This window comes from Phoca vitulina, unplaced genomic scaffold (genome assembly GCF_004348235.1).
Source record: "Phoca vitulina isolate PV1807 unplaced genomic scaffold, GSC_HSeal_1.0 scaffold4, whole genome shotgun sequence".
Lineage (NCBI taxonomy): Eukaryota > Metazoa > Chordata > Mammalia > Carnivora > Phocidae > Phoca > Phoca vitulina.
This window is the reverse complement of record NW_022589707.1, coordinates 78,134,306-78,160,404: the sequence shown is the minus strand read 5'-3', so window position 1 is coordinate 78,160,404 and position 26,099 is coordinate 78,134,306. Positions and strand designations below refer to the sequence as shown.

The window sequence follows — 26,099 nt, the reverse complement described above, 5'->3', positions numbered from 1 at the left end:
CAGCAAAGACAGAGCAGGCATGAGCAGAGGCATTGAAGCAGAGAGATTAACGGAAATTCTTACACATTAATTAAAATGAAGCCATGTTTCTAATGTGAGTTTGGTATTATAGATAAATCCTTTTTCTTCCTAGCACTTGGAAAGAGGGTGGGCCCTAGCCTACAAGCCAGTTCTTGCCTCTTAACCCTAAAATCAAGCGAGCCCTCAGCAGAGCCGACTTTGGTCACCATATTATTCAAGGAAGGGTCCTATGCTGGAAACACTTGATATGTGATAGTGGAGGAAAATGAGAAAAGTTAACGAAGTCTTTAATTTATAAATATAAGTATATAACTAAGAATAACCTAACATATGAAGGAGCATTTAAAAAAAAAAAAGATAAACAGTTACTAATGCCAGAGGGGAGATCATTCAGGGAAATTATTTAAATTAGCTTTTAAAAAATCTGAGTACCCTCAGAGTGATTAAAAAGATAGTTTCCTTACACAAAAACAGAATTCTTTTAAGAAGGAACAATCAGAAAACCAAAATAGTCTCAAATTTTCTTTAAAAAATGATCACTATAATAAAAATAACTTATTAGAAGGACTAAAAGATAAAGTTTAAGAAATCTAGTATAACACTATGTTAACTGTACTGGAATTGAAAAAAAAAGTTTAAGAAATCTGTCAGAGAATATATATGCTAGGAAAGATGAAAAAACATAGAAGAGCAGTCCAGTAAGTCCAATATCAACCTATTGCAGCTCTAGAAAGAAAAAATCAAAACAATAAAAATGGCGGGAAAGAGATTGACAAAGAAATACTAGGAAAAAATTCCTGTAGTTGAGGAGAAGTAGGAGATAAAAAGGATCCAGCAAGTGAATGGAAAAAACATCCATACAAATATACAATCATTATAAAATTTCAGAATCAAGAATATAGCAAGGCTCCTAAAACTAGTTTCTAAAAGGGAATATGAAGTTACTTAAGATTGACATAAAGTTTCTCATCAATGAACTGGATACTGAAATGTGATAAAGCAATGCCTTCAAATTTATGAGTGAAGGGGCACCTGGGTGGCTTAGTCGGTAAGCGTTCAACCCTTGATTTCAGCTCAGGTCATGATCTCGGGGTCATGAGATCAAGCCCTCATTGGGCTCCGTGTTGAGAGCATGGAACCTGCTTAAGATTCTCTCTCCCTCTCCCTCTATCCCTGGTCACACACTCTTTCTCTAAAAAATAAAAAATAAAATAAAATAAAAATTATGAGGGAAAATTATTTTGAACTTAAAATTCTATTGCCAGTGAAATTATCAGTAGGTGTGAGGATGACATGAAGACATTTTCAGACTTGCAAAGATTGAGGCCCTTTGCTTCCAGGTTCCCTTTCTGAATCAATTACCTAAGGATGTGTTCCAGCAAAATGAGGGTAGAAAGTGAGAAGGAGGAAAGTGTGGAATAGGAAAGAGTGTAACTCCCCAAGTGCAATTAAAATAAATCCTTGGCTGACAGATGTGCACCAGGCTTAGAAAGAAATTAATACAAATTAGGTCAAGTAATCAGCTCCAAGAAGAATGACTTTAATTCCTTTTTTTTTTTTTTTTTTTAAGATTTTACTTATTCACTTGACAGAGACGCAGCGAGAGAGGGAACACAAGCAAGAGAGTGGGAGAGGGAAAGCAAGCTTCCCGCCGAGCAGGGAGCCCAATGTGGGGCTCAATCCCAGGACCCTGGGATCATGACCTGAGCCGAAGGCAGACGCCTAACGACTGAGCCACCCAGGCACCCTAGAATGACTTTAATTCTATTCAATAGATAGAACCAGTAATGAACAATTTTAATGTAGTTATAATAATGGGGCCTTGGGCAACTGAAGGACTAAGCTGACTCATATGTACAAACACACAAAAACAAAAGATACTTTAAATAAAGTTAAAGTTAAATAAACTTTAAATAAAGACTACCAGAAGAATGCAGAAGACTGTTTTAAGAGAACAGTAAGTGCAAGCTCATACTCAGCACACCCCATAGGAGTTTCTCTGTGGGGAAAAAAATCATAGGGTGTAGGGATGGGGTCATACATGCAAACCTGGAAAGAAGACATGGCCTCAGGCCTAAAGAGACAAGGAACCACCCCTTCTCCCATTTAATATGAGCTCACTATTTTAAAAACCTGCCAACTGGGGCACCTGGGTGGCTCAGTTGGTTTAGCTTCTGCCTTCGGCTCAGGTCACGATCCCAGAGTCCCAGGATCAAGCCCCGCATCGGGCTCCCTGCTCCTTGGAGAGTCGGCTTCTCCCTCTCCCTCTGATCCTTCCCCCCTCTTGTGCTCACTCTCTCTCTCAAATAAATAAATAAAATCTTTAAAAAAATAAAATAAAATATGGTCCATTAAAAAAAGACAAACCTGCCAACAACCATAAGAGAATATCAACAAAGAAAACAAATAGAATTAGGGGCGCCTTGGTGGCTCAGTCGTTAAGCCTCTGCCTTCAGCTCAGGTCATGATCCCGGGGTCCTGGGATTGAGCCCCGCATCGGGCTCCCTGCTCGGCAGGAAGCCTGCTTCTCCCTCTCGCACTCCCCCTGCTTGTGTTCCCTCTCTTGCTGTGTCTCTCTCTGTCAAATAAATAAAATCTTTAAAAAATGAAAACAAACAAATAGAAGAATTAAATCCTCAAGAATATAAGATAATGGAAACATATCAACAAAATCTTAAGTGTGTTAAAAATTATTAAAGAGATAAAAAGAATACAAAACAAGGGAAAATAGTACACTATGAAAAAAAGAAGATACAGAAATAAAAAATACAGACATTGAATTTTTTTAATTAATGTTCTAGCTAAACAACATATTGGAACCAAAGGTAAGTTAGTAAATTAGAAGCCAAATCTGAGAAGACTGTCTGGAATCAGGTCATTGGGATAAAAAGATGGGAAATGTCAGAGGTTAAAAAACACAATGATATAATGAGAAGTTCCAACAAATGTCTAATAGAAATTCCAGAAGGAGGTAAGAGAAGGAATTTGCCTATATTTGTTACATAAATAAACAAATTAAAATAGTAATACAGGGACGCCTGGGTGGCTCATCGGTTAACCGTCTGCCTTCTGCTCAGGTCATGATCCCGGGGTCCTGGGACCGAGCCCCACATCAGGCTCCCTGCTCAGGGGGGAGTCTGCTAACCCTCCCCCTACTCATGCTCTCTCTAGCTCTCACGTGTGCTCTCTCTCTCTCTTTCAAATAATTTTTTTTAAAATAGTAATACAATCTAGCAAAAATAATGAGAAGTAAGAAGACTTAAATATTCATTTTTAATGATAAGCATTCACAGATGTCTGAATTCAATGATTTAAAAAATAGCTGTATCATTCTATTACTTAGAATAGTAGTACTCAAACTTTTTAAATATATTTTTTGAATTTTTTTATTTAAATTCAATTTAGTTAACATATAGTGTATCATTAGTTTCAGGGGTATAATGTGGTGATTCATCAGGTATATATAACACCCAGTGCTCATTACATTAAGTGCTGTCCTTAATGTCCATCACCCAGTTACCCCATCCCCCCACCAACCTCCCCTCCAGCAGCCCTCAGTTTGTTTACTATAGTTAAGAGTCTCTTACGGGTTGCCTCCCTCTCTGTTTTTATCTTATTTTATTTTTCTTTCCCTTCCCCTATGTTCATCTATTTTGGTTTTTAAATTCCACATATGGGGCGCCTGGGTGGCTCAGATGGTTGACCTTCAGCTCAGGTCATGATCCCGGGGTCCTGGGATCGAGTCCCACATCGGGCTCCCTGCTCAGTGGGGAGCCTGCTTCTCCCTCTCCCGCTCCCTCTACTTGTGCTCTCTCTCTCTGTCAAATAAATAAAAATAATAAATAAAATCTTTAAATTCCACATATGAGTGAGATCATATGATATTTGTCTTTCTCTGACTAATTTCACTTAGCATAATACCCTCTAGTTCTATCCACGTCATTGCAAATGGCAAGATTTCATTTTTTTGATGGCTGCGTAATAGTTCATTGTGTGTGTGTGTGTGTGTGTGTGTGTGTGTGTGTGTACCACAACTTCTTTCTCCATTCATCTGTCGATGGACACATGGGCTCTTTCCATACTTTGGCTACTGTGGACATTGCTGCTATGAACATTGGGGTGCATGTGCCCTTCCGAATCACTCTTTTTGTATCCTTTGGATAAATACCTAGTAGTGCAATTGCCGGGTCATAGGGTAGTTCTGTTTTTAACTTTTCGAGGAAGTAGCTCTCAATCTTAGAGATTTGGAAATGTGTCAAAGTGATTGAAGGGGGCTGCTAGCATTTAGTGTCAGGGACAAAGATGCTAAATGCACAGGAGAGTTCCACACAAGTCCTACCCAGAATACTAATAGCATTTTTAAAGAAATGCTGATGTAGAGTTCAAAATAAATCCACCAGAGGAACTAAAAACAAAAATGATTTTAAGAAAATAGTTGCTTCAAGGAATAAGGCTACACTTGGGGAGAAGAGGGGTGGAAAACTGTTGCTTTTCATAACTAACCCTCCCATAATACTTGCAGTTTTATTGTGTCTGTATTATTATGACCTGAAGTTACCATTTTAGAAAAAGAAATGACTGGTAAACCAGTAGATTCTTCTTCTGTTTTTACTTAAAGTTCAGAACTTTTTTTTTTTTTAAGATTTTATTTATTTGACAGAGAGAGAACACAAGCTGTGGGAGGGGCAGAGGGAAAGGGAAAAGCAGACTCCCTGCTGAGTGGGGATCATGACCTGAGCCGAAGGCGGGTGCTTAACTGACTGAGCCAGCCATGCAACCCTCAGAACTTTTTCTTATTAAAATATCTGTCACTCAAATCTAAGCACCAATTTGAATTGCTGAGCTTTTTACCCCAAAGAAGATTCTGGAAGCATATCTTGTGAGTATTAATGATATTTCAAGTGTTCCAGCTGAAAAATAAATCTTAGAATTTATCAACTGAGGGAGTCACAGCAAATCAGTGTTAGAGGGGACTTCATTTTTTAATGGAATTGAATAATTTTTCCATAGAAGGTGGTTCTATATAGAACAAAGTAGGATGGAAATAGAGTCAAATAACTAGAGCATATGGACTCATTTGGAGCCTAGAGCCTGCCCTTTACGGTCCTATAACACCTGGCTCTGTTCAACCTCTCCAGTTTCATTTTCTGTAACCACTCAAAATAGGATTTCTACCAGTGCTTTTGGTGTTCTATGAACATTTTGTATTTTTACTTTTCACATCTTGGTGCAGAATCACGTGCCCTTCCTTCTGCCTTCTACCCATTATTCAAGAGCGGCTTCAAATCCAGTATCCTCTCTGAAGCCTTCCAATGTGCTTAAAAACCACCAGGCTTCATAAGCAGTAAATCACAAGTGAGAATACATGCCTATAATTAATATTTAAATAACATCGGATAAACATTCTGGCATGATCAATCTGACACACCGTTAATGAGGCAGCATTGCATACATGCATGGTTTCTGAAATCAGCAGACCTGAATCCCATTCTGGCTGTTCTTATCCTATCAGAGCCTCAGATACGTCATCTGAAAAATGTGGGTAATTCTTACCTCACATGGATGCTGTGAGTCTTTAATCCCACAGTCTCAGTAAATGTTAACTGCTGTAATTATGTTTATTGTTGTGTATAAAGAAGAAGCTGACATAAATTGTCTACCATTCATATTATTTTAAGTCAATTTATAGTTTTTATATACTCACTTTGTAAGTTACCCAGTACTTAAAATGAGTATTGACATTGTTTAAAGGTGAACTTTTTTTTATTACTATCGCATATGAATTCACGCAGATCAAAACCAGAATTCCACTTGTAATGGCAAAAATTTGGGGTTGCCTGCCTATCTCAGTCAGTAGAGCATGTGACTCTTGATCTCAGGGTTGTGATTTCAAGCCCCACATTGGGCGTAGAGCTTACTTAAAGTAGCCGAAGCATCTAATAATAAGGAAGGTGGTTAACTAAATCATTGTATATGTATATTAGAAAATATTATGCAACCATTAAAAATTATGCTTCTGAAGTTGTTTATTAATGTGGCAAAATGCTTATGATATCATGGTAAGTAAAAAATTTTTAATGTAGGGGTGCCGGATGGCTCAGTCAGGTGTTGACTCTTGATTTTGGCTCAGGTCATGATCTCAGGGTCTTGAGATAGAGCCCTGCGTCTGGTTCCATGCTCAGTGTGGAGTCTGCTTCAAATTCTCTCTCCCTCTCTCTCTCTCAAATAAATTAATAAAATCTTTAAAAACAAACAATGCAAAACTTTTAAGACAATATCCAGCCATGTAAATATACATTATATATGGCACAAATGTATGTATTCATGATATACATTCAGTATGTATTATTTATGCATGAGAAAAATGAAAAATTTCCAAATTTCCACAGTGTTCATATATTTTATAAGGAAAAAAATCATGATTTATATATCAAAGGCCCTTGATCTCATGTCCTAAATGATATTTCCTTGCCGACAATCTCTCACTCCCATCCCCAGAACATTCTGTGTTCCCCTATATGCTCTATCATTCCGTATGATTCTACCCACCTGTAAGAAATCCTTAAAAGGAGGTAGAATGCTGCAAAGACATTAGATGACAAGGGTCCTGAGGTCACGTGCCCTAGCTTATTGATCTCTAAGCCAACGTGGATGTGACAGCCAAACATGGAGGTAGAGAGTCAGTAGAATCGTATTGAATGAATGAATGGAGACCCAAGGCATTGAGAAATGGAGCAGGTAAAAGGAAATAAGTGTGAGATTGATTAAAAAGGTAATCATAAATATCTATGGAGTCCCTTATTCTAAGTGCTTTATAATTCTTACATTAATCCTCAGTGCAGCACTGTTGGGACTAGCTAGACAAATTATAAGCATCCACATAATGGCATGTATGCAGCTGTTTAAAAAACAAAACAATGAGGGGATGCCTGGGTGGTTTGGTCGGTTTGGTATTGACTCTTGGTTTCAGCTCGGGTCATGATTTCAAGGTCATGAGATCGAGCCCCACATCCGGCTCCGTGCTCAGTGAGGAGTCTGCTTGAGGTTCTCTCTCTCCCTCTCCCCCTCACCCTCTTGCACTCTTGCTCGCTCTCTCAAGTGGATACATAAATCTTTAAAAAAATGAAGAATCTATTTTATAGTGGTATGGAAAGATCACCAAGAAATATTAAGTGAATAAAGCAAGGTGCGGAACAGTATTAAGTCATTCTACCATTCATGAGAAGGAGACTATTCATATCCGCCTGTGTAAAATATTTCTGGAAAGACACACAGGAAGCTGACACCATGGTTGTCTCCCAGCCATAGACTGGAAGTGAGACTGCCCTTTAATTCTTTTTATACATGAATTTTTGAGCCATGTGAATATATTAGTGATTCAAAAAGATAATTAAAAACGGAGGAAAATCATTATCCCCATTTTCTAATAAGCAACCTGAGATTGAAGGAAATGAGGTCTCCTGCCCACAGCAGTAATAATAACAGTCACACTTATTAAGCACTTACTGTGTGCCAGGCCCCACAATAGGTACTTTGGAAACATTTTCTAATTCATTCCTCACAGATCTATATTAGTTTTATGTTGGGGCGCCTGGGTGGCTCAGTTGTTAAGCGTCTGCCTTCGGCTCAGGTCATGGTCCCAGGGTCCTGGGATCGAGCCCCGCATCGGGCTCCCTGCTCCGCGGGAAGCCTGCTTCTCCCTCTCCCACTCCCCCTGCTTGTGTTCCCTCTCTCGCTGTGTCTCTCTCTGTCAAATAAATAAAATCTTAAAAAAAAAAAAAAGTTTTATGTTTATTTCAGTGTCACCACTGAAGAATCTGAAGGAAACATAGAATTTATTTTCCAATCGAGCACACTTTTGGAAGTAATAATTACTCTGGGACAGCAAGCATAAGCCAGGACTTAGGGTCACTCCACTTAGAGAAGACAAATAGCGTGCATCATCATGGCAGAATCAGAACATGCTCTGTGTGACTCCACAGCCTATACATCTAACTGCCGTTTACAGATAAGCAGATGAAGGGACAGAAAACTGAGTACCTTGCAAAAAACACACAGCTGTTAAGTGCCAGTTCCAGCCTCCAGGCATGGTCCTTCTGAACCCAAAGCTTATACCGTATGATGTTGCATCTCTGGATAGAAATCTAATAATCCTTTGGCAAAGGAATTTAAGAGGAGGATGATAAATCTAAAAGAAGAGGGAAAGGATGGGCAGAGCCCCAAGCTAAGTACTCTGGCACCTTTGGCCCCCCCCACTCAAACACACCTGGAGAGCATTCAGTCACAAAATGTCTGGGGGCTGCTGCGTGCGGGAGTATGTGCCCAGTGTTTCGGGGACAGTGGTCCTGGCCTCACAGAGCTTACTGTCCACATTTAGGAGCAGGTTGCATAGATTTTAGGGCCTTTGGCTCTTTGTACGTATTGGCCACCGAAGTTAATCAATGCTTGTTAATAAGGAAAAGCAAATAATATATGTTAAGAGTCCCAGAAGACTAGACAAAAGGAAACAACTTTTTCAGATTGCTTTCAGGAAAAGGCTGATAAGGTCATAAGTGAAAAATTGTTTCCTGGACTACAACTCGTGAAGCTTTTTCTATATGCTATGCCCATTATAGAAAAGCTTATGCCCTGGGAAGTGTAGAAAATTTTCATAATAAATAACATTTATTTTTGTTAGTTGTTCATGCTGATGCCCATAGAGTAATTATGTGAAAGATATAGTAAGTTTGGGCATGTGCTTGCATACTTGGAATGAGAAGGTCAACATAAGCATTAGGACTAATTAGATTATTATGTAATTAATTATATAATTATAATGAGAGTTATAGATATGTAAGTTGATTACTTTGAATAGACAGCTGCCCTGAAACTATCTCTCTTCTGATACCTCCAGTCCACAGTGAAGAATACTCACTCACTCACAAACTGAAAAGCATTACTGAACTGGTGTGTGTTTGTATGTGTGTGTGCGTGTGTGTGTGTGGTGGGGTGGGGTGTCTTAGTTTCAGACAACTGAATCCATTCTAGCTAAATCCACGGAGATTTAATTGGCATTTTGAACAAGCTTGCCAAATACTGTTCTCAGAATGTTGTCACTGGAAATACTATTTAAGGATGAGGAGGACACTAGGACTCAGAGAGGCAAGTTGTTTTTCTTTTTTTTTTTTTTTTAAAGATTTTATTTATTTATTTGACAGAGAGAGAGACAGCGAGAGAGGGAACACAAGCAGGGGGAGTGGGAAAGGGAGAAGCAGGCTTCCTGCCGAGCCGGGAGCCTGATGCGGGACTTGATCCCGGGACTCCAGGATCATGACCTGAGCCGAAGGCAGTCGCTTAACCAACTGAGCCACCCAGGCGCCCCGCAAGTTGTTTTTCTATATATATTCAACAAGCATTTTTGAGCCCTACGTAGCCATCACTAAACAGAAATCCACAGCATTGGGTTTCTGATCACCGTCTCGTTTCCCAACAGGTTGTTCTTCAATCTCCCTCCATGACTTTTAAACAGTACAGATTCCAGAATTACTAAATCAGTATGTCTAAAGGACCTGGAAACCTGTCGTTTCAGGCTCCCTAGATGATTCGGACACGCTTCCAAGCATAGAATCTCCTGGTGTAGTTGGCCCTGTTGTAACGGTATTGAATGGCTCAGGGGCTCGCTCAGCAGAGCTAAAGCTGGACTCCGACCCTCACCTCCATGCTGGAGTATCTCCCACAAAACCAGCATGAATCTCTGTTATCGGCAAGCAGCTGATTCTTGCCTTAATTTGAAGTTAAAAATGGTGCCAGTGTTTTGTTATAGTTTTTATTTATAAATATCTGTGCCTTTTAAATTTGATGGCTACTTTGAATACGAAACTGGGTTTGTTTTGGAGACGTCACTTACCCCTACATGAATGTAGATGGGTCTGTTTTCTGACCTACAAAGGGAGGGGGTTACATTGGATCATCTTCAAGATGGACTTTCAGACCTAGAAATCTATGATGAAAACTGTTTTTAAATCCCTTCTTTCATGGCTGTGGAAAACAGGATTTGAACCTCTAGGTCATTTTGCTTTTCGGTTGCTAGTATTTTTGTTGGAGGACCTGTCAGAAGATTTGTCCCTTTTGACCATCTTAGAAGTGACATTTCTCATGTGAGAGTTTGTGTGGTTTTACAACTTGGTGATTTATATTTTAATCAGCACACTGGAAGCTCATTATCTGTCAGATCAGAGTCTAGTCATTTGATCTGCTCATGTTGGTCCCTTGGTTTCTTTGCTGCTCTTTTTCTGATAAGGGGGTTATTGATAGCCTTCATGGCTTTAATTATTTAATCATTATTGATGAGCATTAAAAGTTCCCCAAAAGGGCAGCCTTTCTCTATAACACCCTCTTCTCCTGTCCTGTCCTTACCCCTCCAGCACTCCTTTCTTTTCCCAGATAAGAAAAAACTGCTAAACAGGTATCTCAAGGAGACATAGACTATAGCCAGAGTCCTAACACCTCAAAAATATTTGAAAATCCCCTCTTATCTCTGTCTCTTCCTAACCTACAGAGAGTTATGGTTGCCACATTTAGCAAAGAAAATATAAGATGCCCAGTAAAATTTGAGATAAAGCACAAAATTTTAATATAAGTATGCTCTATGCAATATTTGGGGACATATCCTAAAAAAGTATTTGGTGTTTGCATTGAAATTTAATGGGCATCCTATATTTTATTTGGCAACCCTACAGAGAGTACATACCCTAATGATTTCCTAAATCCATCTAATATTTTGAGATCTTTCTTTGAGACTTGCTCCTAATTTAAACCTAGAGCAAAATGTTTGTAATAACTGAGACTGTATTTGTGTAAAGTTTAATGGGTGTTGCACTGCCCAGCTACACACAACTCCCTCTTGTGTTCAGAACATAGGAATAGAAACAAGACTTTGTTTGAAAAACCTAAGCAAGATATTCTTCTGTTTTGTAATTTTTTGTTAAATATTTCAAAGACACACATAAGCAAAGACAGTGATGTAATGCATTGCCCACACTTTATTTACACCCTACCCAGTTTATTTTCTTTTTTGTTTGGATGTGGGTGTTTTATATTGCCATTCCCTAAGTCAGTGGTTTTGACCTTCAGCTGTGTGTTATCGTCACCTGGAGAGCTTTTTACATCCTCATCCCCCCGCCTACCTCCCAGACCAATTAAATCAGAATCCCTGGCAGGAGAGTCAGACATCAGAAGCTGCCCCGGTGATTACAGTGAGCGGCCAGAGCTGAGAACCAATTCCCTAAGTGAAAATGGCAAAATCAAAGAAGTATTTTTACTGCTGAATCATGTCCTCATATTTTAAATTCATCTTCAAAATTATTTCAAATTATTTGTGGTTTTCTTATGTCTTTTTCATATTTATTTCTCTGTCTCTCTTGGGTTTTAAACCAGCGGTTCTCTACTCATTAAAATCATCTTAGGATGCTGTTTTAAGAAAATGCCTGGGCTCTCCTCCTGGATGTTGTGCTCTAATTGGTCCGGTGTGGAGCCCAGGATTTCTTGGTTTTAAAAGCACCTGAGGAGATTCTGAGTTTAGGCAGAGTTGAAAGCCAGTATTTTTTAATATGTCAAATACCTATCTAGCTGATCATCTGAATCTCCTGGGGACCATTTATTTATTTATTTATTTATTTATTTATTTTTTAGTGGAAGAAAACACATTTATGTATTTATTCATTTCTACTTACAAGTAAGGTCATAGACATCAAGTAGACACCGCACTGCCTGGCAATACCTTGTCAGTCTCTGGTCTAATTTCTCTTTCCTCAGACCTCCAACAGTCTCTCCTTCTCACTTTCTTTCTTTCTTTTTTTTTTTTTCTATTAAGATTTATTTATTTATTTATTTGAGAGAGAGAGAGCAGTGGGGAGGGGCAAAGGGAGAGAGAATCTCAAGCAGACTCCCCGCCGAACGCCCCTGAGATCATGACCTGAGCCAAAATCAGGAGTTCGACGCTTAACCGATTGAGCCACCTAGGCGCCCCTCCTTCTCACTTTCAATACAATTCACAAAAGAGAAACAACTCATCTTTCCAGCACCACATCTACCAGCCTAAGTGCTTTTGTATCCACATACTCTGCCTTCCCACTGTGGACAGGGAGGAGCTCTCCTTGTCCTCCTCAAGGTCAGGTCCTGCTTGTACATAAGAGCCAGTGTCTCGGGCGCCTGGGTGGCTCAGATGGTTAAACGTCTGCCTTCAGCTCAGGTCATGATCCCAGGGTCCTGGGATCGAGTCCTGCATCGGGCTCCCTGCTCCGCGGGGAGCCTGCTTCTCCCTCTGCCTCTCTCTCTCTCTCTGTCTCTCATGAATAAATAAATAAAATAAAATCTTTAAAAAAAAAAAAAGAGCCAGTGTCTCCTAGGTAACTTTTAAAACACACGTGTAATTGCCCTGCTTGATAAAGTAGAAGGAATTTTAAAGTTCTAGGAGGAGGAGAAATGGGTGTTGGCAAATGACCTTCAGAGTAATGGGTATAAATGAGGAATCCTGTTGAGGATAGCGGAAGGACTTTTGAGAATAAGGGTAAGAATGTCTAATATTTTGGAAATATTTTATTCCCACGACACCTGGGTGGCTCAGTTGGTTAAGCATCTGACTTCTGCTCAGGTCATGATCTCGGGGTCCTGGGATCAAGCCCTACGTTGGGCTCCACACTCAGCTGGGAGTCTGCTTCTCCCTGTCCTTCTGCCCCTCCCCCTCTCCTGCCCCTCCCCCAATCCTGCACGTTCTCTCTCTCTCAAATAAATAAAACCTAAAAAAAATATTTTGTTTCTTCTGCTATGTTTCAATGTAAACACCTATTCTGTTGCTCTGAGATCTTTAGAGAAGGCCGTCACACACGGGTGCAGCAGCGCATGCCAACACCCACACAGAGTGAATGTCCATTGTCCAGGCCCCACCCCTGGAAATCCTATTTCAGGAGGTTCAAAGTGAGGCCCTGATATCAGTACCTTAAGCCTTCCCCAGACCATTGTGGCAAGTGGCCAGGTTTGGTCCCACTGATTGTAGATGTTACAACATCTTTAGATGATGTTCATCACAATCCATCCCATTGACATCTGGGCGAATTGATGTTGGGGAACATAAAGTCAATGGTAAAACTGGGTTTTTGCAACAGGGCGAAAAAGAAAGTCTGACTCTTATTAGACCTCCCTCAGATCTACCTTGTCTTTTTCTCTTTGAGTGACTCTGAAGGAAGATATAACCTTTCTGAAATAGGACATTAGAAGACCAAGGAGGTATACAGAAAAATAAATAATAAATTTTAATAAAGAAGGCTTAATCTCCTGTAATACGAAATAGCAGAGAGGAAGTATGACCTACACAATCAACAGTCATGAGCACCAATCCAAAGATATCGTTCATGCGTCAAATACTGAGTGCCGGCTAAGAGACAGGGACTGAGCTAGGCCCTTGGAGCTCAGGGTATGGTATGGCCTCGGGAATCACAATCTAGAAGAGACCAATAATTATAACCAGTGGGAAGAAAAATGGGAAATTACGTAAGTAGAAAATATAGACCCAGTATGCAGGGGATTAGTGGTAAAGGAAAACTTCAGAGAAGCAGAAGACAAAACCAGGCTTTTGAAAGATACAATGATCAGGGTGTAGGGAGGATGGAAGGAGAGTGAGGGGGGGAAACAGCATTTCTTATCAGAGTGAATAGAACTGTAGGCATGGGCTTAAAGCAGCATGCATGGTACATTGCCTGAATTGTGGATGGTTCTATAAGACTGTCATGGAATGTTCTGGAGGACTTGGGGTAGGAAGAAGGCAGAGGGGTTGCCTTGCCCTATGTCAGACTCCACTCACATATATCAGCCCATTGTTCGTGGGTATTATGATGAGTTCCTAGAGTGTCCATAAAAAGTTAGCCAAGAGATGGCCAACAAGCCTTTCTAGCCTAAAACAAAAGACGTATGATCCCTATTTGTCAGATTCTGCAGCAAAATCCTCTTTCTCCAGACTAATCTGCTCATATCCTCCTTATTGGTACTTGCCATGCTTTCGCTGTTAGACTTCCTTTTTATTCTAGACTCTGGAATTTTTAACCTCCTTAGACATAGGCATTTATTTTTGCATGATGTTTGTGGTTGATCACATGAGCCTGAGTTCAGTGTGAATGTAATTTCAGTTTGATAAGAATCTAACTTTTCATCCCGCAGGAATTGTATCGGGCAACGTCAGTAATCCCCCACATCCCTAAGGTCACCACATAGACACCTGTTAGCTCAGGCTAACCCCCATCTCTTCTGCTGTTACCTTCCTTCAGTTGGGAACACTGGCTTTAGTTTTGTGCACTTAATTTTTATTATAAGGTATATAGTTCAAATATACAGACAAATACGAAGAATCCTGTAATAAACACCCATTCACTTACTGCAGGGCTTAATCAGATCTAAACATTTTGCTCTATTTGCACCAATTGTTTTTATAAACTAAAACATTGTAGATACAGTAAGTTAAAGCTCTATCTCCCCTGAGTCTAATTCCCCTTCTCTCTTATCATTTATGGTTTTATACATTCACTACATCTATGTGTTCATAAACAACATACAGTATTGCTTTATACATTTTTAAACTTTGTATAAATTATTGCATCCTTGAAGTATCTATCTGTACCTTGCATTTTTGTTGAAAATTAAGTTTTTGGGATTTATTGATGATGACACAAATAGATTTAGTTTGCTTTTTAAGACTACTTTATAACATATAATATATCGCTCTACTGAAATTTACTTTTTGTGTACAGGTAGACATTTGAGGTTCTTTTCCAATTTTTCAATATAATAAAGCCATAGTTAACATCCTTGTACACATTTTCATTTGCACAGATATATTGGGATTTTATTCCTTAATCACTTCTTTTACTCATATTAGTAATACTCACTATGTAGCATTTATATACATATATATATGATTTATAGACATATGCATATGTCTATAAACCAGCCATCCTAATTGTCTCAAACATGACATCATCATCACCTTTAAAACAGTAGTATAAAATTGCACTGACGGGGTGCCTGGGTGGCTCAGTCGTTAAGCGTCTGCCTTCAGCTCAGGTCATGATCCCAGGGTCCTGGGATCGGGCCCCACATCGTGCTCCCTGCTCAGCGGGAGGCCTGCTTCTCCTTCTCCCACTCCCCCTGCTTGTGTTCCCTCTCTCACTGTGTCTCTCTCTGTCAAATAAATAAATAAAATCTTTAAAAATAATAATAATAAAATAAAATTGCACTGATGTTTTCAACTTGTAACCTCTCACTAGTCACCAGGAATTTCCCTCATGGAGATATATAAACCTTAGTTCTGAACCGTGGAATAATTTAAGGAGTAATCAAATATGAGTACAGAATTGGAGAGGAGGATAATATACCTTCAAGAAACTTGGGGTCAATTTAAGGACTGATCTTGCCCTTTTCCTGGTTCCTTGACATGTAAATGGTCAGAGTCAGCCTGAGTCACTATTCCCCTCATACGGACTGAAAGCCAGCTGACTGCAGAATTTAGTCACTGAATTTAATATGAGCTGTTGTTAAAAGCATACACATTACTACTTATTGCCCTGGGAGGAAATAAGTCACATGTGGGTTTTTTTTTTATTTTAACTTCATTTGATTTATTAGTGGTTGCTAGATACTGAGCTATATGGTAGGTGCTCTGGGATGTCCAAAGATGAAGAAGTCCTCCAGTGAACTCACAATCCTGCAAGGAAGAGATGCTTAGGAAGAGTCATCTGTCAGATTTTGGCATCTGAAATAGGCTCTTTATTTTCTCCTTTAGTGGCACTCAGGAAATGCTTGTCTCCTGCTGTTGATGCATAATCTGAGAGTACTATGGATCATGCTGAAGAAAATGAAATCCTCGCAGCAAGCCAGAGGTACTATGTGGAAAGGCCTATCTTTAGTCACCTGGTCCTCCAGGAAAGACTGCACAAGAAGGACAAAATTTCGGATTCCATTGGGGATAAGCTGAAACAGGCATTCACGTATGTTGTGTTTTAACCTATTTCCTTTATCCTGTCATTCAGTTATGACAGAAGCGAGGTCAAATGTATCAAGAAAATCTGGTGCAGTGGGGAAAATAAAACAAATGGTGAGCACTTAGGATTTGCAAACTGTCCACACGGTTCACCCAGGGATAGGTATCTGATTGAACCCCGGCTTCATTATATATTTCACCCTATTTATTAAATTCTGATTATACTTGGCATCCGTTTAACAATTTATCTAAATACCCTGCTTTCCCATACTCCACCACCTTTGAAATATCCACCACTTCCCTTCGTCTCTCAGGAATGTTCCAACCACTCTATCTTTTTTTTCCACCCTGACTTCTACCCCATTTGGCAACATCCTGAATTTAAGTCCCAACCCAGGCTGTCAAGGACACTCAGTGTCCTAGGACTCCTCACTTTGGAGACGCTCACACACATGTTGCAGGCCTGGGACTGGTAATTGGTGTTGCCTGGCATGTGTGTCTCTGGAGAGCTCCATAGGTTTGATTGCTCCCTTCTGGACCCTTGGGAAGACACGTCCATGTTCTGTGTTCGTGCAAATTTCACAGGGACCCTCCGCTCTAGGTATGATCACCAGGAGAGTTTTAAAATGTATTCACTGGAGTCAGACGGTCTGAGTTTTAATCCTAGTCCCAATCACCTACCAACTGTTGCTTGCATTTCCTGCTCTACAAAATGGGGATAATAATAGTACTTACATCATAGAGTTCCTGGGGGTTAAAATCTGTCAATATATGCAAAGTCCAAGGCACGTGGTAAGTACCACATTAGTGTAGCTATTATTAATGTCTTAATTTTCTAAACAAGGAGACGGGCATCTAATCTAGTTTGTCTCACTGAAATTCATGGCTCTTGCCACAGTTGCCACAAATCTCCTTCCAATATCTTCCTTCACCTGGTGATCAGATACTTTTGGCCACTAAAGACATGATATAAAGTACCACGCATGCTGCAAGAGTGCATTGTCTTTTGAATGGAATAAACTGCTTCCTTGCTTCCTTGTTACCTGGAGAACTTGGGGCTGTCGTGGTGGTGATGGAACCCATCTGTCCATCTCTTATTTAGTGATGTCTCTGATGATTGGCATGGACTGGCAAAAGGACTGGCCAGGGCCCAGAACATAGTCTATGTATCAAAATCAACTGAACTCTGTAGGGATTAAATGCAAGGCCTGGGTTTTATCAGCATGATGTCCCACCTAATCAAGACAACCAGACACGGAATCCGCTATAACACATGAGTGACAAATGGTGTTTTGAGTTTACCTAATCAAAGACCCTAAAGCATTGACTACATATCCATAAAGCTCATAGTACTTGTATAAATTTCCTTCATTTTATAAGGACAGGGGAAACTAAATGGGCCTGCCAGTCAGTGGTTCCACATTCAAAAATTTACTCAATCAGTAAATAATTCCCCCATTTTGTTTTTACACCAACACAGAAAGTACATTAGGATTTCATCTGCTAAAATAATAGCTTCCAAGGTATCTCAATTATTTTGAAGCTAAATTTTTCTTGGTAAAATTGTAGAGCATTATTATGGAGCCAATTCAGATGTTTCCCTTTAAAAAAAAAAAGTTTACAAGCATATCTTCTTGTTTCTGATCTCTGCAGAGTGGAAAGGTCATTCTTAGCACAGAATGTGAATTTTTCCTTATTGCTTCAGGATACGGGGAAGGGAAAATGCCTTGGTGTGAATTCTTTAGAAGTATTCCTCATTTTATCTCTGGGTTTTTTTGGGTTTTTGTTTTGTTTTGTTTTTGTCCTCCCAGATGTACTCCTAAGAAGATACGAAATATCATTTATATGTTCCTGCCCATAACAAAGTGGTTACCAGCATACAAGTTCAAAGAGTATGTGTTGGGTGACTTGGTCTCAGGTATAAGCACAGGGGTGCTTCAGCTTCCTCAAGGTTAGTAGGTATATTTATTTCTTTGTGTTGTTTCCCTTGCCACCATCTCTTCAAACAATTGTTGACCTTTTTTCTGTTTACTTTCATCATGATTGTGAATTCATAGTTTTTATCATATTCTAGTAACCTTTACCTGTCTAAAGGAATTCTTCAGAAATATTTAACCCTTAAAAAGCCCAGAGACAGTAGTTGTAGAATATGATGATACTAGTTTGCAGATCAGTATATTTCTAGGAACTGGCTGGGCATGGCCTTACTTCTTCCTAAGTTAGCCAGTCACTCAATGAATGTGTTGTCGGAGTTCTCCTTGTTAAGGTTCTTGACTTTTAAGTCCATATTCTAATTACAAGGGACCAGGATATGCTGAATTCCTGTACATTTGTGTGATTTTTATGTGTGATATAAGAATTTAAGAAAATGCTCATTAATTTATTCATCTATTCATACATGTTTATCAAGCATTTGCCCAGCTCTCCTTGTCCTTATGAATCTAACAGTCCCATCAGGCAGAAAGTCATGAAGCAAATAAAAGCACATATACATTTTTAACTACAAATGATGTTAAACACAATGAAGGAAAATTCAGGGTACCAGAAGATAATAATAGGGAAACCTAACTTAAGTAGGTAAGTCACGGAAACTTCTTTGAGATTTGAGCTGAGCCCTAAGGATGAGCGGGAGGCAGGTAAGGAATGAGAGGAAATGCATTTGAGGCAGAAGGAATAGCATGTGTGAAGACACTTAGCAGGGAAAGAATTGAGTATTTGAAGACTTGGTTTGAAGAATTACTAGAAAAGCAGCTTGCTAGGGGTGTAGGGGAAGAGGGGCCGGTGGCCAGCAAGGTGGGCAGTGATAGATCTGCAGGGCCTTGTTGGCCACTTTTTGGATTCCACTCTGAGTGCACTGAAAGCCATCACCGTGCTTTCACTTGGGGTTTCTTTCTGAGGGGTCACTAGGACTGCTGTTGGGGTGAAGTGGATTTGGTTGGTGGGAGGGGTACCAGAATGAAAGTGGGGAGACCAATTAGAGGTGATAGGACTCAGTATAGGGAAAAGGTGATAATGGCTTGAACAGCCTCTAGGTCCATTGGCCAAGAATCTATTCCCTTCTCCAGTTTCCCCAAAATTAATTACCAAATGATCAATTTGTCAAGAAAAAAAAACCACTTCCCCTAATGATCAATTAGTTGCATTTTTAATTTTCCAAGTGACTGATTTACCAAATCTGTTAAACATAAGCCTTGTACCAGGTGTAGGATGGTTTTTCACATACGTTTTGGCACCAACACCCCAAGGGCAGAGAAGGAGACAGGTTCAAAGATGGGGGTGGGGGCAGGGAGGGGAGCCCACAGAGTCTCAGCATCTGAAATGGGAAACAAGTGAAACTGACATTGAATCAAGTGGGACAAAAAAAGCTACAGAAGTACTGCAGTGAAATCGTGTAAACTAATACTTCAGCGAAATCCTCAGGATTGTGCCTAATTGGGTTAAAATGCCATTCCACAGATTTATTTTTGACCTGTTAGCCATCTTCCATCTTGAACTAGGGTGGTGGTGATAAAAATGAAAAGAGTTATAAAGATACATGCTGTATTTTATGGTCAGCCAGATTGGCTGTTGGATTGATTGAGGGGAGAATGGGGAAGAAAGGCATGTCAAGAATTACTTTAAAGTTTCTGGGCTGATGAGTTGGATGTGGGGACATTGAGGAAGAAAGATGGTCAAGAATGACTCTCAGATTTCTGGTTCTAACATCTGAGGGTTGGAGGTGCCCACTGCAGATGTAATAAAGACTGCAGGAGGGATGAATTTGAAGGGTAAATTTGAACATGTTAAATTTGAAATGCTTGTGAGATAGACAAACAGACATTGCATGTTTATATTTAAAATATGGGCTACAAAGAGAGCTGTGGGCTAGAGATGTCAGTTTGGGGATCTTTGACATACATAAGCCATGGAAGGCCGCCCAAAAAAAGAATGTGGAATGAAAGAGAAGAGAGCCAGGATCAAGCTTTGTCCAACATTAAAGACCAAATAAAGAAGGAGGAACCAGCAGAAGAGACTGAAAAAGAAGCATCTGGAAAGGGGGAAGGAGAACCAGGAACCTGTGGTGTTACAGGAAGGAAGAAGGAATGATCCAATAGGTTGAACATTAAGGGATGTAAGTCATCGCACAATCAAATTTGTATGGAAAATGTATTTTTCTGCCCATCACTAGTCAATGAAGATAGATAAATAGGAAAACCAAAATGTAGCAAAGACAGAGATCCAAGAGATAGTAAGTTAATTTCTTGTGGTTGGTAAATTATTAGTAAAAAGACTTTGTTAAGCATTGAATTAATGCATTCATGAACTTAATTGAATACATGCTTCTTTCTCTAAATTTAAAATCCCTCTAAAGTGATGGTAAAGCAGAGGGAAATGGTATAAACTAGCAAGGACAAAGAAAATGGGAGAGCAGGCACCATGGAGCAGGAAGAAAAATGGCAAGTGATAGACGAGTGACAACTGAATTATCAGAGTGGAGGAAGCTGGTATTTGGGTGTCTGCCTTGCAGAACATTGGGAAATTGGCAGCTCCAAGGATTGTCAAAGGTAAGAGTCAGGCAGATGGCTAGAAGCAAGAGGATTGGTTGAAAGTCTGTATAATAAATAGCAAGTACATGGACACCCAGGTCCCCACCAACACCACTCAGTGGATGGCAGGTGAAAGCACTGAAAGATGTCAGGAGGAATGAAGTCTACACATTGACCTGTGCACTAACAAAGGCTCTTCTTTGCCCTGTGCAGCTCCAAAGAGCCTGTGAGAACTTACAGCCCAAGGCACACGATGACCCACCCCCAGAGAAAAAAAGCGATAGTGACAACTGGGGGTTCCCCAACCAAGATGCTGGCTGGTCCCCCAATTGCCATACAGTAAAGCTCATCAGTAAATAAAGGGGGCCAATGCACATGAAGCTTCAAGGAAGAAAACAAACCAAAAAGAAAGAAGGACCTCATTGGGCATATAAATAATGGAGAGGGCAAAATAAAACATATTTGCCCTGTAATATTCTCAGCAAGTTATGAAAACATATTGAATCCATGAGATAAGAACAGGATGTGATTTTAAAGATTTTATTTATTTCAAGAGAGAGCTTGAGCAGGGGAAGGGGCAGACACAGAGGAGAATCTCAAGCAGTCTCCACACTGAGCACAGAGCCCCACGCAGGGCTCCATCTCATGACCCTGAGATCATGACCTGAGCCGAAATCGAGTTGGGTGCTTAATCGACTGCGCCACCCAGGTGTCCTGGGATGTGATTTTTAAAAGGAGCCTTCAGAGAACAAGAAAGAGCTCATAGAAATTAAAAATATGATAGCTGGAGTAAAACATTCAGTCAAATGGGTTGGAAGATAGAGGAAATCTGGAAGTAGAAGAAAAAGATGAATACGTGCGCAATAAGAAAGGCAAGATGAGAACACGAGAGGATCAGTCCTGATGTTCCGTCATGTATCTACTGGCAGTTCCAGAAAGAAGAGGTTAAACAGAACAAAAGAGACTATCAAAGAATATTTTCAGAATTGAAATATGTGAGTTTTCAGACTGCGAGAAACCACCAGGTACCCAGCAGAAGAAATAAAAAATAAAACGAGGCACACCATAATAAATATCCGAATACCAGGGTTAAAGAGAAGATCTCAAAACTTCTTAGAAAGGAAAAAAAAATCACATATTATGATATAACTAAGTGGAAGCTGAAAAAATAGGAAGTCAGTAGTTAACATCTGAAACTGATAAACTGAGAATAATAATGCCAACACATTCTTTAGCGCAAGGTCTCTCAGCCCTGCACCATACCACGAACAGCCCCCATCCTCAGTCAATCATGATAACAAAAAATGTCTCCTGACATTGCCAGATGTCCCTGGGGGAGGGGGGGGGAGCAAAAGCCTCTTAGTTGAAAACTGTTGATTTAGAGAAATGAGATAAATGGTAGAAAAACAGCTAAGCTAGTTGGAAGTGAGCGCCTCTGGGGAGCAGAACCTGGAGGTAAGGCAGAAGAGAGCCTGCTTTTCTTCAGAGCCTTTTAGTACTGCTTGGCTTTTTAAACTATAGGCATGCATTCCTTTGAAATAAAAATAAAAAATAGAAATTTGTTTTTTAAAAAAAGACAACATTAAAATGACCACATTATTATATATGGAATAAGGATGCTTCCCCAACTCTTCTTTGGCTAAAATTTTTTTCTTCACGACATGCCAATGCATTAAGTGAGTTTTGCAGTTGTCCCAGACGTTTGGCTGAGCTCCCTGAGCTGAGAACAGGGGTGTTTATTGTCTCCACGTTCTGAAGAGGATGCCAGACCATCTATGCAAAACTATGAGTGAATGACACCAAACCGTCTCTTTAGTGCATCACTTCAACAGGATATATTTGGGGACCAGGGATATGATAGTAAATTTGGAGTGAGCATTTTCTAGAGAGAGGTGAGCACTATACATTTCCCCTCCACCTAAAGTCAAGGTAGGAGTGACTGCAAGAGAACCACTCAAGAGCACTGAACACATGTCCTCTGGAGTTTTGGGGGGATTGTTGCCTAATTCTTGCAAGAAAAAAAAATCGACAGATAAAAGGGTGTAAACTGCCCATGTAGGCAGAATGGGAAGCCCTCCAGTGGGCGTGACCTGCACTTCCAAAGCTTCTTGTAAAGGCGCCAAGCTTTCCCGTTGGATAAGTGGGTGCTCTGGAAGGTAATGAGGCTTGGCTCATTTGAAAGGTACCTGCCCAAGAAGACTGCCTAGGGAGGGACATATGCCCGCAGAGAGAACTTGGAAGAGGTGTAAGAACTGGGAACTGGGAGTTCCTTATTGAAAAGGGATCCCCAACAGACCCACAAAAACACCCTGGTACAGAAACAGCCGGCATTTGGCCATCAACACGGATTATAGCTACACCAGTCAAGTAAGACTTTCTGCCCTTATTAGGGTTGGGAAAGAATAAAACAGAAAAATGTCCACCCCTTGGCAAAGAGGGGATGACAGGGAAAAGGGTCTCAGCCTGGGTGTAGATTGGGATGCAAGGGTGGGCAGGTTAAGACCCAGCTGCTTAAATTAATGTGGCTTTCACTGCTTCATCCTAAAGTGCCAAGAGATGAGTATATATAACCCTCTGTTCTCCTGTTCGGTTTCAATCCCACAGGGTTAGCCTTTGCAATGCTCGCTGCCGTACCTCCGGTGTTTGGCCTGTACTCTTCGTTTTACCCTGTTATCATGTATTGTTTTTTTGGAACCTCCAGACACATATCCATAGGTAAAAGCTTCGAGTTGATATTTTAGTGCCATTCTGTTTGGATTTCCCAGCTTTGCAGTGTGCCAAAGAAATAGCCTGTTTGTTATCAGAACATCCGTTTCATAGTAATTTTGTTACTGCATACCCTCTAGGTGCTTTATAAAAATAGACTCCCCCCAGATTTCCAGAACGAATAGCTTTCTTATAATCTTGGCATAATGGGGAAAAAAAAAAAAAAAAAAAAACATTTTCTCATGTAAAAAAGAGCAATTGTTGAAATCTGGGAAATAAGTACTTTAGTTCATAATACAATTTGCTTGGATCTGGTTTTTCTTTTTCTTTTTTATTTTATTAGTGTTACTGCATGTTCCTAATTACTATGCATGTATCACATTTTCATCCTATTTGAGGCTCTGAACTATACATGACTTTTCCCAGTGTATTTAGGATAAGACTTACATGGACTTCATAACAGCATTGGTGCTGCACGAGGCTACCACCAGCGAACACACACACAATGTTTCCGATGTCCGGTGCTGGGTAACAAATATGCCCAAATGTAGCAGCTTAAAATATTTACTTGATTATCTTACACAGTTCCTGTGGGTCAGGATTTGGGAAGCGCTCATCTTGGGCAGTTCTGCCTCAGGGTCTGTCATGCAGTTGAGAGTCAAAGGAGGAGCTGAAGCAGCTACTCTCTCTCTCTCCCCCTCCCTCCATCCTTCTCTCCACGGGGTCCTCATTGAGCTTGCTCACACCCAGCGCAAACAAGCGTTCCATCTGAGATGGCGGCGGCATCAGCTTCTGTTACGTAGCTTCAGAAGCCTCACAGCATCACTTTCGCTGCATTGTTTTGGCGACTAGCATGTCACAAGCCCACCCAGATTCAAGGAGAGCGGAATTAGACTACCTCTGAATGGGCAGGTTCTAGAAGAGTCCCTGGGATGGAAGATATCATCGTGGTCATTTTTAGGGAATACGATCTGTATGTACACAGCTTACCTGGAACCCAGGGGCGCCAGGCTGAAGAGCAGGGCAGTTTTATGTCAGTGATGCTCTATCAGCCTCACCCGGGTCTCCTTGAGAACCGGCAACGACCAGGGAGATACACAGAAAATGATTGCCTCAATTAATGCTTCACTATTTCAGGTCCATTTGCTGTGATTAGCCTGATGATTGGCGGTGTGGCTGTTCGATTAGTACCAGATGATATAGTCATTCCAGGAGGAGTGAATGCAACCAACGGGACAGAAGCGAGAGATGCCTTGAGGGTGAAAGTTGCCATGTCTGTGACCTTACTTTCAGGAATCATCCAGGTAATAGTCACAGGTGGAGAAATGGGCTCTCATTTGTTCATTTAATAAATATTTATTGAGCCTTCGGGGCTGGTCTACATGGTGGGCAGGGTCCAGCCAGCAGAGGTCCAGAGCTCGGGGCTCAAAGCACTCAGAACACCAGTCCCACGGCACGCCTCACTTAAGTTGGTATTTATTAGGAGCTAGCAAGCTTCAGTTGGGTCCTTTAGAGATTCCAAAAGCAAGAAGAGTTTAAAGCAGGGTTGATTAGTAATGGAAAGAAGTCCTCTCTTATCCGCTTGGAAGGAACAGGAGGTGACATTGACTCAACATGCCCCCAGTTCTGAGGACCAGGGAAAGTATGAGTGTGCCCAGTGCCGGGGGGGAGGGGGGACTCCAAGCCGCTCCAAACCTTCCACTGCTTTCTGTATAACAGGTGTTTCACTTGGGAGCTACTTAACTGCTGCAGCGGCAAGACTGTAGTGTTAGAAAGTGGTCCAGAAAGAACTTTTGTATGTTTTCTGTTGGTTTTCACTTCCTGGTCTATCACGTGACTTCTTTGTTTCTTTGTCATTAAAAAAAATTAGTTTTGCCTAGGTGTCTGTAGGTTTGGATTTGTGGCCATATATCTCACAGAGCCCCTGGTCCGGGGGTTTACCACCGCGGCAGCTGTGCACGTGTTCACCTCTATGTTGAAATACCTGTTTGGAGTGAAAACAAAGCGGTACAGTGGGATCTTTTCAGTGGTGTATGTAAGTAAGCTACTTCCCGACTTACTGGTTTTTCCTTCTTATTTTCCTCTCTTCTCTTCTGTATCTCTGTCACCTTCAAGGCTCACTTTTCCAAGAATTAAAATAAAATGGAAAAGATCTCATTATTCTAAGACTTTTCTGAGAACCCTACACAGAGAATTAAACCTTAAAGTCCCATTTTATTAATAGGTGATACCTCACAAGGAATTTTTTATTAGGCCTTTATTTGGTGACTGCCCCTTCACCCCAACTGGCTGAAAAGAATGCTTTTTCTTGAGACCAAATTGTGTTCTCTTTGGGAACTAACATAATTTAAAGGCATCACGGGAGAACACGTCTCTCTCTAAAACTGCTTACTCAAGCAGGCAAAAAAAAAAATAAGTAAATCTATAAAAGATTTAACCAACACGATTACCCATCAAATCTAATAAAATCTATGTCGACCCCTTGCACCCAACTCAGAGAAAATATAAATTATTTGCAAGCACATAGGGAACAATGGTAAGAACTGATCGTGTTGAAACTGATCACAGATTCTGAAAATTCAGTATTTTCTCACACAGTGCAGTATAATTAGCAATCGATAACTAAATATAGCTTTAAAACCCCCATACATTTGGAAAACAAAAAACCTACTTCTTAATATTCCATGGATAAAGAGGAAGTTATGAAATAACTAAAACCAAATGACAGTTAAATTCTTCGTATCCAAAGTTCTGAGATGCTGCTAAAGCTAGTCCTGGACAGAAGGACTGATGGTCTTTGCAGGTGTTTGTGTGCATTTCACATGCTGGGCACAGCAGTG

The 26,099-nt window shown here is 40.4% G+C and overlaps 1 protein-coding gene across 1 annotated transcript in view; it reads left to right on the top strand.

Annotated features, from left to right (window-relative positions):
* Positions 1 to 26,099, top strand: part of SLC26A5 (solute carrier family 26 member 5) — a 50,207-nt gene that overhangs the window by 5,585 nt on the left and 18,523 nt on the right. The window contains exons 2-6 of the mRNA XM_032401286.1: positions 15,830 to 16,034; positions 17,839 to 17,978; positions 23,158 to 23,268; positions 24,397 to 24,563; positions 25,130 to 25,294. Of these exons, the coding sequence (XP_032257177.1) occupies positions 15,883 to 16,034; positions 17,839 to 17,978; positions 23,158 to 23,268; positions 24,397 to 24,563; positions 25,130 to 25,294 (735 nt within the window). The 5' untranslated portion in view covers positions 15,830 to 15,882. The remainder of the gene's footprint in view (positions 1 to 15,829; positions 16,035 to 17,838; positions 17,979 to 23,157; positions 23,269 to 24,396; positions 24,564 to 25,129; positions 25,295 to 26,099) is intronic.